The sequence below is a fragment of the Cyanistes caeruleus genome, chromosome 6, assembly GCF_971803275.1.
Source record: "Cyanistes caeruleus chromosome 6, bCyaCae1.hap1.1, whole genome shotgun sequence".
Classification (NCBI taxonomy): domain Eukaryota; kingdom Metazoa; phylum Chordata; class Aves; order Passeriformes; family Paridae; genus Cyanistes; species Cyanistes caeruleus.
In genome coordinates, this window is record NC_141706.1 from 30,265,483 (window position 1) to 30,284,499 (window position 19,017).

Sequence of the window (19,017 nt, forward strand, 5' to 3'; positions counted from 1 at the left end):
AAATATTTGAAGGCTTTCTCTCTTTATATTTTTTAAAGTAGTTTCTCTCATGCTACTCACTGCTTATAATTTCAGTTTCTTGCCAGTTTCTAGGGTTGAACTGGTCTCATTTAGGAATCAGGAATTTGTCCTGTTCGAACACTGCTTGGATCTTGAGGAAGGTGATTTGATCAATACTTCCTGATGTCAGTGGAATGCAGGGTAACTTAGTAAAAGAAAAAAAAAATAAACAAATTTTTATATAGGAGCAGCTGTTAAAAGAGTGCCACCTCAAAGGGTGGCTAGGAATGGATGGTGTGTCCAGCATCGTTTTCCTTTGGCAAATAGTGCTATTGCTGCTGGCATTCCAGGCCTTCTCCAGCTTCAGGCATAATTAATGTAGGTGTAAGCACTCCAAGTTGGTACAACAGCTTGATTAATTTGTTCTCTGATGTTTCTTTTGATCTGTTCTCTCAGTTCTATGGTTGCATTAATGACAAAAGAAAACAGGAGATGAAAGGGCAGTCTTCTTGCAAGTATATTTCCAAAAATAGCAATAATTTCCCCCCTAAAATCTTCTTTATTGGCTTCATCTTCATAGATGAGGCCTCCGGCTCAAAGAAATCAAATAGCCACTGGCTTTGTCAAATGCATGGGTATGTTTATCTTTCTCATCTCTAGAGAACCTTGTAAGTGCTGTCCTTAAAATGAAACCTTGCTGAGATTTCCACCTGTCATATTTAGACTTTTTCTGATTGCACAGTAGGCTCTCTTGGTTCCAGATGTAGGTGTTACCTGAGTCCTCATCCTTTGTAAATGAGGGCAAAGCAGAGAACCATAATGCCACTGTGAATCAGGTAATGAAAGACTGAAATAAGTAGCGCTCTGTCCTGTTAAGCACAACTTGCGTTTGTAATGTTTTGCTAGGAGATACTCAACATATGCAACAGACTTTAAAAACAAGATTATATCCTTTCATATTGGTGGTCACTGCTCACCAAAAGCCTCTGTGCTGTGCTGGAAAAGGAGCAGGTGTGAGGGGGGAAACCCTGTAGATAGAAAATGAGTGAGCATATGCTAGATGATCGACTCTGGGTGACTGGTGATCCAAACCCAACATTGTTTTAAAAAGACATACGGTAAATCCTAGATGAGGAAGAGGATTGGAGAGCTGGAAATTAAAAGAATAGCCATGTAACTGAGGATATGTACAAAACATAGCAATATCCCCAAATCTGTAAATGGTACAGAAAAAATTTAAACATTTCTTACCTTGCAAAAATAAAAATGTGGGATTTTCTCTTAGGAATATCCAAGTTTGCATTGGATTAAAAAACCAAAACAGACTTCAAAACCTGAGAAGAAACATGGATTCTGTACTATGATTTTTCAGTAGTTACAGAGAAATCAGTATCTGTCCTCTCTAAAACTTCTTGTACCTCTTTGAAAAGCAGGAGTTCATTAGTACAGGATGGTCCCTGGGCTAAATAAGTCCTGTTTAGGATCTCTCCCTGGACCTGTTAGAGCAAGTCCACAGGAGGGCCATGAAGATGATCAGAGGGCTGGGGAGATGCTCTACTATGAATCTTGCAGCATAGGAATAGAGAGAACAGTTCTTAGATCCCCCAAAAATGGACTGAACTAAATTTATTTTTTTTTCCAATAATCAAATTTTTTTTGCAGGGTTGATGGTGGGAATGTTTCACAGTTGTATCTCTAGCAAATGTTCTGCATGTGTGCTATGTTTATTTTCTCTGTTGTCTTCTTGCTTGGCCCTCTTTTAAGTAAAGTCTTGTGGCTGTGAGAGTCTCAATACTCACCTTTTTAGTATGTTCCCATTCCCCCTTTTTTCCTCCCAATTTTTTAGATCACTGCTGATTAGAGTACCACTAGAAAGGAATTGATGAGAAAAGACCCCGTATCCAAGTAGACTAGCTCCCTGCTGTCTTAGGCAAGCACATACTGTAGTTCCTAATATTCTGTCTTCTAACTGGTTAAGTTCTTTGCTCCTTTCATGTCTGTTGAAAATACTGTTCTAGAATCTTGATATCTTTGTTGAAACCTTTTAAAATCCAAACTCAATGTTTCTTTTACCCACTCACCTGGATAGTGGTCAGTTTTCAGCATTATTTGTAGAAAACAGATGTTTTTATGTCACTTTCTGTAGTTTTTGAAAATACAGTATATGATTCCATTTCCTCACTCCCCCCCACCTCTTTTTTTGGGTGGGTTGGTGTTTTTTGTTTGTTTGGATATAGAATTCATGTTTCATTTTCCTCAGTCATCTTCTTTGCTGCACATGTTACCATTTAGGGTTTAATCACTCTTGAACATGGTTAGCCCAAACTGTGCCCAGGGGTCCTGCATGTGTCCTCAGCACAAGGCTTTGTATCAGCACTGGTATTTCTGTTGGAATTGTGCTTCCTAGTGCAGTTTAGGATTGCTGTCACTTTCACTGTTACACTGGTGATGGCTCAGTTTTTGCTACAGTAACGAAAGATTTTCTCATGTTTTCAAGTTCCTGGGTGAAGCAGAAGTTTATAAATGTCAACACAATCTAGAATTCTTTCATTTCCCTTCTGTCTCTGTATACTTCAGTTCACTGTGTGATCTGGTCATGCTCTGTTAATGAAATTACCCAGCTTCATCAAGAGGGTTTATCAACCAGCTCCACTGTGTGCCTAGCCCATTGATAAAGCTAATAAATAGGACTGGTTTTGGAATGAGTCACTCAACAAGAATCCTTCCAGTCTGACTGGGATTACAGTGGTCCAACCTGTTGTCATGTATCCTTTAGCTGGTTCACAGCACAGACTGGAGTCCTTGTGTTGATGCCCATCTCCTCTTGTGGTGACATGAGTATTTAAATAAAGCCTAGATTATTTTTTTTTTTAAAGGGCACATTTAAATTCTATTTTTTTATTATTATTATTTTTATTAAGCAGTACAGGCTTTAATCTTTATTCTCTTGTCTTTCTGTTCAACTAGTTTCAGACTAAGCACTCAGGAATTTTGTCATCTTTTGAACCACCTGTTCTTTAAGGGCCATGTGTATTTCATGTGCTGGTGTTGCAGCCTTGATAGTGACTACAATTATTTACCTTTTTCTGTTCAGCACCTTTCTGTTTATACTAGGCTGAACATTACTGTTTTTAGCAGCTTCAAGACTGAAAAATTGGTGGAATAAATTTAGGGTACAGGTGTAGGTGGTTTAGTAGAGAATGTAATTACATAGTCCACTTTACATCCTCATCTTATTTTTCATCAGTTTCCTAAATGGAACAGTAGATAGAAGTTGATACTCAGCCACAGAGGAAAGGAGTTCCCAGGAGAAATGTCTTTGAGACCAGAAGAATTAAAGATGAGGTTCAGTGACTGCTTTAATTCAGCAATGCTGTAAGAAGGGCAGTGCTGTCTGCTTCCTTCTCATGACTAGTTTTTTTGCTGCTGCAAGCATCTGTGCAGCCATGGGGTGTACTGGGTTGGGAAACTGTTCTGGCTAAAAAATGACCTAGCCAACAGTTTGTAATTTCTCACAGCAGTTCCCTGATGCAGCTTTTTTCTTCTACAGAGGTGTTGGAAGCAAAGGGTAGGATTTGCCCAAGTATTGAGTTACAGCCTTAATTTGATTTACAAGTTTGGGCTTTTAGAAATATGCACAAAGTATTCTTGGTACTGTTACTTGTTAAATTAATGAAGAATCTAGACTATGAAGTGTCTTCATAAACTTGCTTGCAATTGTGGCTGGTCATATTAAAGGCCTCTTCTGGGCTAGGAATAATCTGATGGTTTAGAAGATAATTTCTGGACTGTAGAAATTGACAGTGTTCTACATGGTGCTGTAGCTTCAAACATATGAGGTGGGGTGTTCTGTCTTCTAGCATGCAAACTTTCTATATTGCAAACATAGGCTTTATTTCCATTTTTTTAAAATAACTCTATACTCTTGAGTTTGAAACTACTAGAACCTGAAACTTCCCTATCCAAAAATAGTGCATGCAGGTTCAGCTTCAAACCTCCTGAAAAACTGAAGTGCATTTAGGCTAGGTGGGTAGAGTAGACATCACTCCAGCCATGTCTTAACAAGGCAACACTGAACTGTTGGTGTAGATGGTGCTTGGAGGCCTTGGAACCACATTGTTGTACTAGAGTTTTGTAGTCTTCATATGCAAGGTACAAAAGGGAAAAACACTTGGATGAGGTCACCCAGCAACTTACCAGAAGGGATTCAAATAAAACTATTGTTTTATGGATTGCTGCTCACTAGTCTGCTGAGCAGTTACTTCACTGATGTGCATGAGTGTCTCAAATACTGGAGTAATTAAATGGAGGACCGGCTGGAGAAGTCTCTGCCCTTTCTCACTGACTTTATCCAAGATGAGTGTAGAAATCAGCTGTCAGAAATGAATGTCTGTATCTGCAGGGAGGAGTTTTTCACTCATCTCCTGTTTATTGGAGATGAGCAGAGCGGGAACTAGGCGCTCCACAAGAGAAGGGGAAATGAATTAAGGTGTACTGTTTCTAATGAGAATGCTGCTGGAGTTCGTCAGTGTCATGATTTGAGACTTGTTTAAACTGTGCTGTCCTTTGCAAAGGGTGCTGTTATGCTTAACAAAGGGAGGGGTTTGATAAAGTACAATTGCTACTATTTCTTGGCTGAAGGCTTCAGGAGGTGAGTAAATTTAATTTCCTGGGCTCATTGCAGTGTCTTATCTCCGTTTTGGAGCAAGTTATACATTAATCAGGGTATTAACATTTCATAAACTTTTGGAGGAAGCTAAATGTCTTGAGTGCCTTTTGTGTATCCATTGTCCAGCATTAATTTTAAATCTTACTTTATTCTGTTCAACCTTACTACTTTAATCACTATTAATTTCTTTCTTTGCAGCCTCTGTGAATGTGCTTGTCCAAAACTGCAAGATTTACAATGATGCTAGCTGTGATATCTCTGCCGATGGGCAGCTGCTGGCAGCCTTCATTCCCAGCAGTCAGAGAGGCTTCCCTGATGAAGGAATACTGGCTGTATATTCTCTGGCACCCCACAACTTGGGCGAGATGCTTTACACAAAGCGATTTGGTAAGCATGCAGCAAGAAGTCAGGGTAGGTGGGGGAGTGAGAATCTCAGAACTTCAGCCTTCACTAAGAAATGCAATAGCTTCAACATCAGTAATTGTAGCAACAGGAAACATTTGATTGGCCATCTAGCCAGCCACAGACAAAGTACTGCTGGGGAGAGGTTTGTGATATGGTCTGGACATATCCAGACCAGTAAGGTGCTGGTATGGGGGAGCTGCTAAAGAATAGTTTTTATTCCTTAAAGGACTTCATTATCTTAGTGACAGAACACCTGCAGCAAGGAAATGTCTTACAAAATTTGTTACTTGTGGAGGTCTCCTTATTCTGTCCCACTTATAAGAATGAGATTAGTATGGCATACTAATATGGCATTATGGGAATGCTAGAAGGGAATGAAAGAGCTGTGAGGATGAAACATGGGGCAGGATGTCAACCCATGAGAGAAATAACCCCTTTTCTCTTATAGGACCTAATGCCATTTCTGTGAGCTTGTCTCCAATGGGCAGATATGTTATGGTGGGACTGGCTTCCCGACGTATCCTGTTGCACCCCACTACAGAACACATGGTTGCTCAAGTTTTCAGGCTGCAACAGCCCCATGGTGGAGAAACCTCTATGAGGGTGAGTATATGTGCATTCTGTTTCTGTGTGCTTGCCTCCAGCCTAGTAGTTAGTTGTTGGGTAATGATAACAAAGAGGTAGCATGCTCCAGATCCTCTGAATAATCAATATGTGAAGGAATTTATTGCAGAGGTATGCAAACCTGGCAGGAGAATGTAAGTACAGCAGAACTGTGAAACTTTTCTCTTGTTTCAAATGACAAACAAGTACATTCCATGTTGTGGAATGCATTCCTAGGTCTAGACATCATTCAGAGTACCTAGTAGGTCTTTTGTACTTTTTTGGGTGATAGGCATCTTGCTTGTGGTACTACAGTTGGCTTTGCTGAGGCAGCATATCAGCTGAGGCTTCAGGATCATTTTCTAGCATTCCAAAAAGCAACTAACCTCTAGGACAGCAGCCACCAGCAGTTTCAGGAAGGGTAGGAGCCAAATTTTGTATCGTACATGCAAACTGAAGTTGATCATGCCTTTTTTTTCCAAACAGGCTTTGCTGGCTATTTATTAGTTAGTTCTTAAGATATATATATAAGTGTATTTTGGCAATGGAATTATCTTTATGTTCTTCTGCTTTGTGGGACAGCTGAACCATGATCCACTCTGACTCATTCAGTACCTGAGGGAAAACATTCTTCTTTTCACTAACTGGCAGAGTTCAGAACATGTGTGTCTTGCTTTCCTAATGAGTGAAGCACAACAGCTGTTCAGTCAGATACCTCTAGGTAGTAAAAGCCATGTCCAGTTCATAATGTACAAAGAGAGTTAAGGAGTCAGACCTGAGTAAATTCTAAAGCTGAAATTTGGGTTGGGTTCAAGTTCTAGACCATGTATTCATTCAGGTGACTTGTTTTAGGAGATGAAAAATAAATCTTCAAACTTTTTCACTTTGAGGAATAACTTTACCATAGTGGAGCATGAGAAATCTTTTTTTCCTGTCTTATTTTTCTAAAATATTTTTCCTTTTTTTTAAAGGCCTCTCTAATTAATATTACTTTTTGGCCATACGCCGTTTTCCCACTGTACAAGGGTTGCAGTAAGGCATTTGTCTAGTGACCTGACACTGGGGAGAGAATTGTCACTGGGAGAAATTCCTTGATTCACCTTTGGATTCTGTAGTTGCTTTTCAGACAGATCATGATTCAGAGAGAGTCACTTTATCAGCTGATTTAAAACTCTTGTTTATTGTCATAATCTGCTCCATATTATAAGGCAAGAGAAGATCAATGATGAAGGTATTGTTTGATGCTCCAGTCAGCACTTTTTCAGACCTGATTCTGAGCTACCATTCTGGTAAAAGCCTCTCAAAGTAAGAGACAGAAATTAAAATGTATTTATGAAAAAAGTACATTCGGTTTACAGGTAGAGTTGGTGAAAGCTGTGTGGATATAAGATCACGAAGTACATGGATTCAGCATCCTGTTAGATCCTTTTAAAAAACTAGTTTGCCCTGGTACTGTTTCTTTTTCAGCTATTTTAAGATCCTTGTGAAATGTATATTTTTTTCTGCCAGAAACTGGAGTAGCCCTTCCCACAGTCTTTTTACCATATCATAAGTTAAGACAGAGAAGCCCTATTAGTGAAAATCACATGTCTTCCTCTCATCTGTCCTTTACATTTGCTCTTAACTCCAGTTGCTATGGCTTCTAGCCCTTACTTTTGGAGACATTTTTCTGTAGCCAGCTAAATCAGCAAGCTCACTGTCTAAATGTTTCATTTATATTTCTTCATCTCCATGTCTTCAAATGCTTGTACCCTTGCTCTTAGTCACCATTTAGTGAAGTAATGCTTTGTATTCTTTAATCTTCTCTAGTAATTTAATCTTCCAGCTTTCATTTTCTCTCTTTTGAATTCTCTCCAAAAAACCCTTCTTTTTTGTTTCTTTTGTTTTTTCCCCCCTTGTTCTGGAATGTGTTTAAATGTACATAATGTGATAAGCACAGTTTTACCAGAAGCCCACAGAGGGTAGTTTTTTTCTATTTGTTTTGGACAACAGCCTTTACTTATGCAGTCAGAAACTATCAGGGGGGAGGATGGTCAGGTTTTGGGGGGCGGGAGGGGAGGTTGTTGTTTTGGTGCACTGAAAATTTTGTACAATTTTTTCCCACTCTTGCTTTTCAGACTTGCTCCACATCACTGCACTTCTGTCTTTCTCATCTGCTGTAGTTCTGGATTTTTTTTTTCTCCAGATGGATTACATGTATTCTAAAGGTTGCTTTTTTCATCTTGCACATGTATTTATAGCTTCCAAAAACCTTTCCCCCATGTTTTAAAATCCATCCAGTCTAGCAGGATTTGCTAGCTATATTGCTGTTTTCTCCTTTTCCAAATCATGTTTAAAGATGTTAAAAATGTCTTATTTCTGACTGCTTTGGACTTGGAGCTTTATACATGTGTGACAGGGTCACAGTTAGATCAGTTTGAGTTAATTTGGTTAAAGAACCTTCCTGTTCAGTGATGTTGTTTATTGTTTCAACATTTTGGTGTGCTGCTGGTTGTCTTTGTGCACTCCATAGGACCAAGCTTAGAAAGCATACAGCTGTTAATTTCATAAATACTACTCCTCCATCTAGTTGTAAAAATTAGTGCATTCACCACAGGTATTTCTTCTGCCTTGAATTTTGCAGTAAGTCTGCTTCATAAGTTTGTAATACTTTTCAAGGCATTCAAAATGAAAATAGAGTTTTAAATAGGAAACTATAGTATTCTTAGCACCCAGTCCTTACAATGGCTGACATATTCATATTCAGTTGAGTAAAAATCTGTTTATAGCTTGGCCAGCAGTACAAAAAGGTTTAGGAAACCTGGTGAAACTGTATTCTTTAATATCTAATTTAATATGCACCTTAGAGAGAATCAGAAAGCATTTTTGTTGCCTCTCTGCCAACAGCTTGTAATACAAAGCACTTGTTACTCAAACTCTTAATTAAAAATGAGTCAGAGCCTGTTTGAAGCAATATTTTGTGGATATTTTAATTATACCCTACTCCAAAACTCCCAAAAGAAATGCTAGATTATATTCTTTGCAAATTCTTGTAAGTTGTTTGACAGTTCTTCCTGCCTTCCTTCCTTCCTGCCTTCCTTCCTTCCTGCCCGCTTCCCTGCTTCCGTCATGGCTTTGGATTTGCAGTCAATGATCTGGGAGAGTAGGGCTTGGCAATATGGCCTCTAAGCCACTGCTGACCAGTGCAATACAGTGATTATTTCTGATTCAAATTAACTCTTCTTTCACATCCTTAACTAGCAGTCAGTGGAATGCAGGTTTCTGTTGCTTGGAGAGTTACTTTCATCTTGCTGTTAAAATAGAGGTTTTGAAAAGGCAATTAATTAATTTGTTACATGAAACTTAATATATTTAATTGTACTAGAAATCCACTGGCCATTGATGTAATTTTCTGAGAACTACAGCATTTTTGGATTGTACTAAGGAGCACCTTGGTTATACAAGTGTACATTGTATACGTCTTGCCGCTAGGGTTTCAGAGAGATTGGGTAGAGTTCACAACAGGTCAGGGCTGTCGTGATGTGACAGCTACGAGTTTTGTTCAGAAATAAAGTCATGGATTGTCATCAAATATGGTAGTTGTGAGCTAGAGGTTCGTGCTTTTTCTGTTCACTCTCTTCAGATCGGCCTGATTAGCATTTCACATGGAAACCTGGCTTTGCTAAAGAACAATTTTTAAACTTCAATCTGAAAATCAAAGCTCTCTAGTAGTGTTGACTTTAAACAGGAGAGGTATGCATGAACATTTAGTGTTTATTGCTTGTGTTCTTGGGGGATTTTTTTTGCAAATTTATGAAAGATATCTGTAGCTGGAGAGTGCAGGGAAGGAATTGCTTTTAGCAGATACCTAGCTTGAGGGTAGCACAGATAGCAGTGATGCTGGGAATTGTCTGCAGTTTTAGAGATAGAAAGCTTGGAGACAGGACTCCAAATGTGGAGCAAGGATAGGTTTTGCAGCCTGTTTTGAAAACAGGTGGAGTTTGTCTCTAAATAAAGTGTGTCTGTTTTCAAGCTGTTCTGTTTAGGGTGGTTTTTAAATTCCACGTGTTTCCAAGCATATATGGATGTTAAAGGACTTAGAAGAACATGAAATTAGAATCTTGTTTGGAGCTGAAGGTCCTTAGAAAGATGGGAAGAGTAAGGATCATATTGCCCTGGATCTGATAGCAGTGGGTACTAGTGAGAAAGGCAGCCAGAAGGTAGTTTTATTTCTAGCATTCACAAATGCTGATGCCCTTGCAATGTTTAATGTTTTCCATTCTATCCAGAGGAAGATAACTTGGAAATATCAGCAAAACATGATTACTGAAATTCAAATTAAAACCTTGAAAGTAGCTTTCAAGTTGAAGATAAAAAAAGTGAGGTAGGTGATAGAAAAATTTGATTGACATGAAGCTGAAGAGCAAATCATACAATTTGTGGGGATAAAGTGACTTAATGAATCCCCGTCTCAAATGCTGCACTTGCTTTGAATGTGGACAAAATTCAGGCTGTGGAGATGCAGAATTAGTTCTTGACAAGACTGCTGCTATTTGGGAAGCATTCTGATTAAGTGGTTGGTCAATAGCCTGGATGGAACAGAGTATGTGTACATTTCCATTGTAAACAGATGGAGAATTCCAAATACCACAGGAAGAAGGGCCTGAAACAGAAAGACTTGCAGAGTTTTAGCACAAAGCCAAGCTTTTTTTGTTCTAGCATATTAACTCTTAATGAGTACAATGCACAGAATATGTGAAAATATGCAGTTTTCCTGAGTGCTGTTGCATTCTGAGCTTCATGCAAGTGTCAGTAGAATTTATCCAGCATGGTCTGCAAAGTTCGCTTACTGGGTGAGCTATGCAAGCTCCTGCAGCTATAATCGACCAAGCCTAAAGTCTGAAAGCAAATACCCTGCACATCTGCTTCACTGGGACACAAGTAAGTTTTATCTGAATCCTTGGTAACATGAAAATAAAATTGATTAGGAAAATATGAGGAGATGGCTTAATGCAACACATTACCTCCAGTGCTGAGAACAAGAATAGTGTACAAGAAAGTACCTGCCTCTTGCTGTGCTGTTGAAGAATGTGTTGGTGTGGTCCCTTGGGTCTTCTTCTAAGAAAGATTAGACATCTTCAGGTCAACAGGGTGATCTTCTGACAACTCCAAGTAGAACTGCAAATAATATATCAAATTACTGCCCAAAGAAGTTTTTCAGTCTTGGCAAAAGTCAAATGACAGATGTTTTTCAGGCTTTCAAATGGCCATGCAAAGTCACAGACTGCAGGCACCTGCTGATACTAGGAAGAGGACATGGAAACAGAACCCTTTTTTGACTGAAATGGGAAATCCCTCCTTTTAATAGAGTGGAGTTGTCTGGTTGAGACCAAGTATTTTGTATTTTCTAAGTATTGGCAGATTCTCTCAGGTATCTTGAGGAAAATTGATCATATCCAAAACCCATTTTGGTAAACACTGCTTATGTAAGTTGCTATAAAAAAGAGCTGTATTCAACATCACTGGAAAATGCAGCACAACCTTGGGGGTGCAGATGACATGAAAATTTGCTCAGATGTGCACATTTGAATATGGATGCAGAAATATGTAGGAATAGTATGTTGTAAGAGTTAGTTATATTGCTGTCTTGACCAATTCAGCTGTGTCTGCTTGAAGTCTGCTAAGACAGAGCTTAGAGGAAACTAAAAACTCATTAGAACCCTTCATAAAATACTGTGTTAATATCTCATGTGATGTTTAAACATGGGAGCAATGTCTGTTTTAGTAAACTGGTGTGAAGAAAAGGCAAATGACATCTCTTCAGGATGTTTTTACTTCATGGGATGTGAAACTGAGAGCCAAGACATTTTGTTTAATATAAGATCCAGTATTTGGAGAGCAGAGTTCTTGCAGTTCAGGTAAGGCCTTGAGCCTGTTTGCCACACAGTAGCTACTGTTAGCTTTGGTGCAGTTTGGTACCTAGTTTTAACTATATTTAAGAAATTATGGCAAACATCTGAGATTATTTATGTGCAGTGTCTTGCCAAGTCATTTAGGGGGAAGGCAAACAAAGTGAATTATTACCAATTTGTATTGAACTGGACAGGGGCTGAGATGAAATTGCTGTTTGCTATTGCATAAAATCTTTTTTCAGTACTTCTTCCTACCATCTTCCTTTGATTAAATTTGAACAAACTCTTTCCTCCAGTATTTATTCCTTCCAGACATCTAGGCAGCTGGATGACAGCCTCTTTTCACCTAGATGAGGATGCATGTAGCTCTGTCATCAACATATTGTTGACATTTGATCTTGTATGCCATTCTACTGAGGCTCAGCAGACAGAACAGAGTGGAATGGCAGCTGTGTGCCAATCCTTTGCTCTTGTCATTGGATTTTTAACACATTGTAGATGTTGCTGTTACAGTCTCAGCATGACATTTAATGAGGAATTCACAGATACTGCTTTTGGTTTGCAGAAAGTTAAGTGCAAAAATTAAAACGATTGCTGTTCACTATTGCCAGAGAAATGACCGTATCTGTTAGATTGATGCGGCATTGAGAGCTGTTGGTGATTTCTGCAAGAGACTAGCAGTGGGCTACAGTCCTGTTGGCACAGTTCTGTTTGCTTGTGCATCTGCACTGAATATACATACACACACATGTATCTATCTTCTGTCACTCCAATCCCTTTGGCATTCCTGTTTCTCTCCTTTTATCTTTTCCAACCATATGCATGTGCAAATGAAAGCATAATTGTTTTGTTTAACTATTTCTTGCTTACTCAACCCTAGGTTTCAGATTCAGGTTTGGACTGAATCCCCCTAAGGGGGTTTTTGGAGCCATTATCCTGGTTTTACAGCCTTTGAAAGACAGGTAGTAAAATAATGAGGCGCTTCACTGCAAGTGTGTTATTTTCCTGAGTGAGAGCTTTGTTACCTAAGATGATCCATTTCTTCATAAGACCTTGTTCCCACTAGTTATTTTTAAATGTAATAGTTGCATGGCAGGCTTGTGAAATAAAGCACCAGCTGATAATGCAAAGAACTCACCTAAAGAAAGAAAGGATTAGGTGTGCTTTAATGAGACTTCTCTGAATTTGAAATATCAGCAAGAAATTATCCTGATCTACTAGGATAAACCAACAATCTTTTACATTTGCAGAAAGTTTCTCAGTCCATCCAACAGGAATTTCTGATGCTGTCCTGTTTTAGGAATTGGATCAACTGTCCACAGTTAAGGTTTCAGTTGTTGCTGAAAATTAAGAGTTGTCATTTAATTTGCTGTGGCTCAGAAAGAAAAGCTAAGATTTTCTGCATGGACAAGTGCAGAAAAAGGCAGAAAGAGGTTTGTTATATTGGTAAAGACTGAAGAAAAAATTTATATATAATCCTATTGCATCTGAGGAAGATAAATGGAGTTGAAAGAAATTTTATTTGTGCTGAGCACTGGACGATAAAATCCATTTGAGGATAGGACTGACAAATCCAAAAAGATAAGTGCATTATTTTTCACTTCTTAGATTCTAACAAAGATCTATTGGAAAGATGTGTATGTTGTGAGCAGGAATCAGATGTGGAGGAGGGGTTGAGCAGCATAGACCAGCCTACCTAACAGGGAGAGACTGGGAGCAAGAAAGCAAATCTTCTCCCCCACCTCATCATGGAAAATGGGTGCCTTTTACTTTGTATCTGCATTTAGACACAGAGACTCGTTCCTTCCAAAGGGGCAACTTGCTATGTTTCAAAATGCTGGTATACATTGTCTAATGAATAAATGTATTGAGCAGTCAGTCAGTTATCCCAAGGAGTGTTTGTTTTGCTTTGATTTTCTCTGCTTTAGACAAGCTAGACTTGAATTTTGCTGTAGAGGGTTCTGGAGTTTGTGACAGTGCAAGTCTTAAACCTGAATTTCATCATATTATGTGAAACTCATTAATAGGCAGCAAAGTAAAAAAATGTAATATGAGCAAAAATATAGTACTATTTATTAAGGACATCAGGTTAGAATGTCTTTTTCTTATACTTCTGGGCCTTCAAAAAACATGAACTAATTGAATGCATAATACAAGTCAGTGATGCAGGCTTACTGGCAAAGGACATGTGGTGTATTCAGTGGAGTTGTAGATGCTTTATAGAAACTTACCTGATGCCTTGGTGTCAGAGATAAGCTAGTTAACATGTTTGCATTATAAAAATGTCGGGTAAGATATTTCAGTGGTAGCACACTCTTGAGAGAAGGCAAAAAAGAAGATAATTAATTGATTTTACTGCTCTCTTGACAAGGTTCTTGCAATCAAAAAGAATGAAGTCAGATTTGCCCTGCTTATGCCTTCATGCTGTCACTGCATCTTACCTGCTGCTCTGGCAAATACAATTGGAGTTCATCATTTTCAGCATTTGTTTTAATGCTCTTTGAGTAGTTTCAGACTGTACGTAGGCCTTGCTTGGAGATGTACTTTCAGTGAACTTAATATGGTGTTGTGGATTGGCTGTGATTTTAGGGCTGCATCTGAGACATGTTTCACATACCTTAGAATGAGGCTAAATGAGGTATGAGGCACCTATGCTGGCCAGAGTCTCTGGTATAGCTGCAGTTGCATTGACAAAGCTGTGCAGCCTCTGCAGTCGCTGTGGTGGTATAACTCATACCCATATGAAGAGCACTTTGTTTACCAATACAAACTTGGCATTTCTGGAGGTGAGAGGTACAATTATTGGTTGCCATTACAGTTATACTCATCCAGCAGAGATAAATGATCCTCTCTGAAGCTCTTCCTTGGCAGCCCGGATTAGAGTAGCTGTGAAACCATGTATTTTACCAGTCCTCAAAGAGGTTTCTGTAGCATTTAACATATCAGATATTTCTTTCCCTGTGTGTTTTCATTGTCTTTCAGCCTTTGGTGACAGTGTTAATTCAGTTGAAAATTAATAATTATGTTTTAGGCTGGTGATTTACAAACCCACCTGATCTGCTTCAGGGATGGCAGGATCTCTCCATGTAAAGGAGACAACAACTGCACCTCCTCCCCAAGCAGTCTTTATCAAGGCTGATCTAATAGCCAGATTACTGCTTAGGCTAAGCAAAGGTAATGGCTTGAAATTTATTGGCATCTCAAAAGCAGATGGATCTAGTCGAGAGCAGAAGTGTCTCTATTGAATTAAAAAAGATAAAAAGCCAAGTTCCTGTTGAGTTTTCCTACCTGCTTGTGCCAAAACTTTCTCTTCCCCAGCTTCAAAACATGTTTGTTCTTTCTCGAGTGCCAGAGAGAAGAAAGGTCTCACTCTGCCAAACAAGTAGTGTTCAGCACTCCTCTGCTTTTCATTGCTCTCCTTAGAGGTGGGAAGGCCTTGAGCAAAGAGGTGGCTGTGCAGATGATGTGATGCCTCTGCTTTGGCCAGGCACAGCGCTGCTTGGATCAGGAGAGTGGTGCAGTGCTGTGGCCAGCTGGCAACAGAAGCACAGACTTGGGGCAGCCTGCTGCTGCTTTGATGACTGACAGGATCCTGGTGATTGCTCTGCCCAGCTTTTTAGTGCTGGGCACATCCCAGAAATGTGGGGGGGAAGGTGGAATTTCAAGGGTGTTATTAAAAAGCTGCAGCTTCCCTAGTACAGAATGGGAGGAAGACAGAAGGACTAGCTCAATAACGAGGATGTAGCAGAGACTTTTGGCAAAAAGTTTTCTTAACCCTCCAGGGCAGGTATAAATTAACTGTCTAGCTCTGTGCTTATGTATTGTGCCCTGGGCCTGTCAGCTTGACATTGAGGGAGAGATCATTGAGAAAGATTCCTTGAGGCTGTTGATTCTCATGCAGCCTCTCCTGGCACTCTGCCGTAAGTAAATACGTAAGTTCCTGGCTGTGACAGGTGTGACAGTACTGATGTGAAGCAATGACAAGTTGGAGGGGAAGCAGCAGCAGTGGGCTTGAGGTGGCCTTTGCCCTCCAGATGCAGCTTGTTTGTTGAATAATTTGAGAGCCTACTTTTTTCCTTATCTTCATGCCTTTATAGCCCTACTTTATTTGAGCTGTCTATTCCTACAGCTGTGAAGCGATGAAAGGAACTTTAGAGAGTTCAGTGCATGATGGACATGCCCACTCCTGTTGAGTGAGGATGGAGAAGACACACCAAAGGGATAAGTAGTTGCTTCTAGTACAATTTTTGGAAATAGAAAAGTGCAGACAAAAATTGCTCAAACAAATCTTTCCCCACACTTCATGATTACAGGGATTTAAATGGAAGCAACCAACTTGTTTCTTCAGTGAGTTGCTTACCCTTGGTACAAGTTGCCTTTTGTCTGGAAGTTTAGCTACCTAGACAGTTTTTGTTTTTCTAGAGGAAGACTTTTTACCTTCCTGGCATCCTCTGAACTCAAGAAGAGATGGATTCCTTGAAATGACAGAAGACTGCTGGAATCCCCGGCAAAGTGTGGAGGGATCACCAGAGGCAGTTTTCGACAAATATAAGTACAAGCAACCTGTTCTGTGTAACTCAGGCTGGATCATGGGGTCCTAAAGGGAAGGAGTAGGACCTGTCATTTGTACTGAAATGATATTTATATATCACTGTTGTTGCAAGAAGAGAACAGCTTGCTATACTTTTGTTACCTCTTAGTGTTTAAGCTTCTGGAGGTGTGTTCTGAACCTTACACTCCTCAGACTTCACAGTGTTTGTAGTCAGAGAAACATACCGTTCAAAACTATTTCAGAAGAGCATCTGGACATAAAGGTAGCTCCAACTTTGTAAAATGCTGATTGCCATGTCTAACGGTGTGGCTGTGCATTATTGAATTGGTAGCAAGTTATTGAATTGGTAAAAGCAAGTTTGACATTGGTTATGGTGAAGAGCATGGAAGCTTTCTGTGACTGCTGATGGTGATTATGGGCTGATAATGTGTGGTGCAATATGATATCTCCTAACCAAAAGTGCCACACTATTAAAAATAAGCTCTCTGGAAACTCTGATATGTGGGCACCTTAAAGATCAATCACTGCACGTTTGTGACAGTGATTCTAACTGATTCCTGAACCTTTGGCCATCAACATGGCTCTTAAAAATAGCCTGCAATTAATCTGTGGACCAGCACTAATGAAAAGAAACTGTTGAATTATCAACTTTATGCATTTGCAGTTTGAGGGTTGGCAGCAATCACTTGACCTAGAAGCTGGATTTTATGTTTATGTAGGATTCCTGTAGTGACCTGAGTACTTTTCCTAGAAGTTCAGAATTACAAAGCCTGAACAATCCATAGCAAAGAGGTATGGTCAGTCTGTGGTATGTTTTCAGGCTGGCTACTTTGGTTGAAACATCTCAGTAACTTTTTATAAGATTTAACAATAGAAACAAGAAGACAAAACAAAACAAAACAAAAAAAAAAAAAAAAAGAAAAAAAAAAAAAAAGAAAAAAATTAGCTGTGATCTATGGCAAATAATGCTTCCTGGCAGAGTTCTGACCTTCTTTGAAGAGAAGGACCTGCTGATGTTGAAGGAACTTGAATTTTTTTTTCCACTCTGTGTATAGAGTAGGGGGTCTTGCTAATGGATGCAATTGCAACAGACAGTCTGTATGACTGCATCAGATTGATTAGCTGGGTCCTGGTTACTGCTGCGAGTGGTGATTATGCCAGTACAGCTGCTTTCTCTTTTTATGTACTAATTACCACACGCACGGATGTCATCACCCTTAACACTGCATGGAGTTGTCCCATTAGCGTGGGAGTGGGAAGCAGCAGGGGAGGGGAGCTCTTCAGCGTGACAAGCTGTTTAGAATTGAATGGAGTGGAATGATGAAGCAACTATTCTAATGCAGAATTTTAAAGCTATCTTGTCTTTGAGATTCAGCCCTCAGCCAGCACTTGCAGGTTGTCAAAACCAGACTCTTGTCCTTGGAGGAGAGTTTTCCATGGGGTGCTGTTTATTTCAAAGCAGTAAAAGCAGTGAAGCTCAGCTGTAGCCAGCAAGTCTCCCTCCTTGGTGTGGCTGGTTATGGAGCATGTGGGACAACTGTGCAAGCTGACCTGCCAGTTGGGAGAGCTTGCTACTAGCCCAGGAAGGTGGTGGCTTCCTGAGATGTGACAAAACCATTCTCAGTAGAAGAGAAACTGTTCCTAACTTGCCAAAGAAGGATATGATGGAAGACCTTTGCAATCTTGAGATTCAGAATGCTTATTTTATGAATTTATGCTCCTGGTTCCAGCAGACCCCTCCCTTTTCCCTCTTTCCTCCTCCTCCAAATCCAGTCTTCCCTGAGAGTGTACCCTAATCTCTATGGTAACAGGTGTTAACCATGGTACATGGTTCTGATTGGTACATCTGATTCTCCCCTTGCCCTTCTTCCCTCTCTGCTGCCCCAGCAAGCAAGGCAGGGCAGGGCAGGGGAGTGGGATTAACATGACAGAGATGGGTAAGACCATTTAGCTAAACCCCTAAAGACCTGTTCCTTCTGCTCTAATGCTGAACTTCTCTGAATACACTAACTGCTGAGTGATAGCCAAGGCAAAGAGTGACCAGCTTCTGCCATACAGAGAAATGCTTTTTCCTCATCTAATGTGACCTCCTCAGAGGAGCAGTTAAATTTGTCACTGTGATGGGAGATAATGTAGACATATTGTTTTGCTCTGACTTACTTTGTGTGCATATAGGATGGTCAGGATGAAGGTTCTGGGTACTAGCCATTGGAGGGCACACAGTTAAGTAATCCCTGACTCATGCTTCTCAAGTTAAATTGTCAAACAGACAAGATACACAGTAGGCAACAGAGCTATGGAGTAAAATGGCCCCACTTTGTTATGATAGCTGATAAGTCCCATTCTAATGGCTTCTAATTATTTACCTCAATTCATGTCAGCAGTGCAGTAGTTTTTGATTTGCATTCCCATCAACATTTATCCTGTTGTTCCAGCATGCCATCATTCCCTTCCCTGCTTACTGGTTCACCACCATCCCCTTTTCTGTGAAGTCTGGAGGAAAGGTTTTGTGATGGTTGTATGCTTGCCCACTAGAAAATCTAATGAAAACTTGTCTTTCATCTTGGATTTATCCCATTGAAAATCCAGATTCAAAGTCTATATTGCTTGCAGTGATGTCAGTTTATTAGCTAAATTTCTGCAGAAATTCTCCGAATGATTTGGTGTAGTAAATGTGGTATTTAGTCCTACCCTTCCGAAGTCCTGATACTTTAATGGCCCAGTACACTGAAGCATCTTGTCTCTGTCTATTCTAGGTAGCCAGACTGACTCATTACTGGTTTTTCTATTTCTCGTGCCTTTGTTTTTACGATTTCCCTGTGTCATATTTTTGGACTAAGTGGATTGTTGTCAGTATACCCAGTTTTGGTTGCTGGATGTTTCACAGCTGTGTGCCA

General features: G+C 39.7%; 1 protein-coding gene across 3 annotated transcripts in view; it reads left to right on the forward strand.

Moving 5' to 3' along the window:
* The window catches only part of AMBRA1 (autophagy and beclin 1 regulator 1), a 128,978-nt gene that overhangs the window by 80,248 nt on the left and 29,713 nt on the right, over positions 1 to 19,017 (forward strand). For all 3 annotated transcript variants that reach the window (XM_086893565.1, XM_086893566.1, XM_086893567.1), the window contains 2 exons: positions 4,868 to 5,056; positions 5,523 to 5,677. In XM_086893565.1, the coding sequence (XP_086749691.1) occupies positions 4,868 to 5,056; positions 5,523 to 5,677 (344 nt within the window). The remainder of the gene's footprint in view (positions 1 to 4,867; positions 5,057 to 5,522; positions 5,678 to 19,017) is intronic.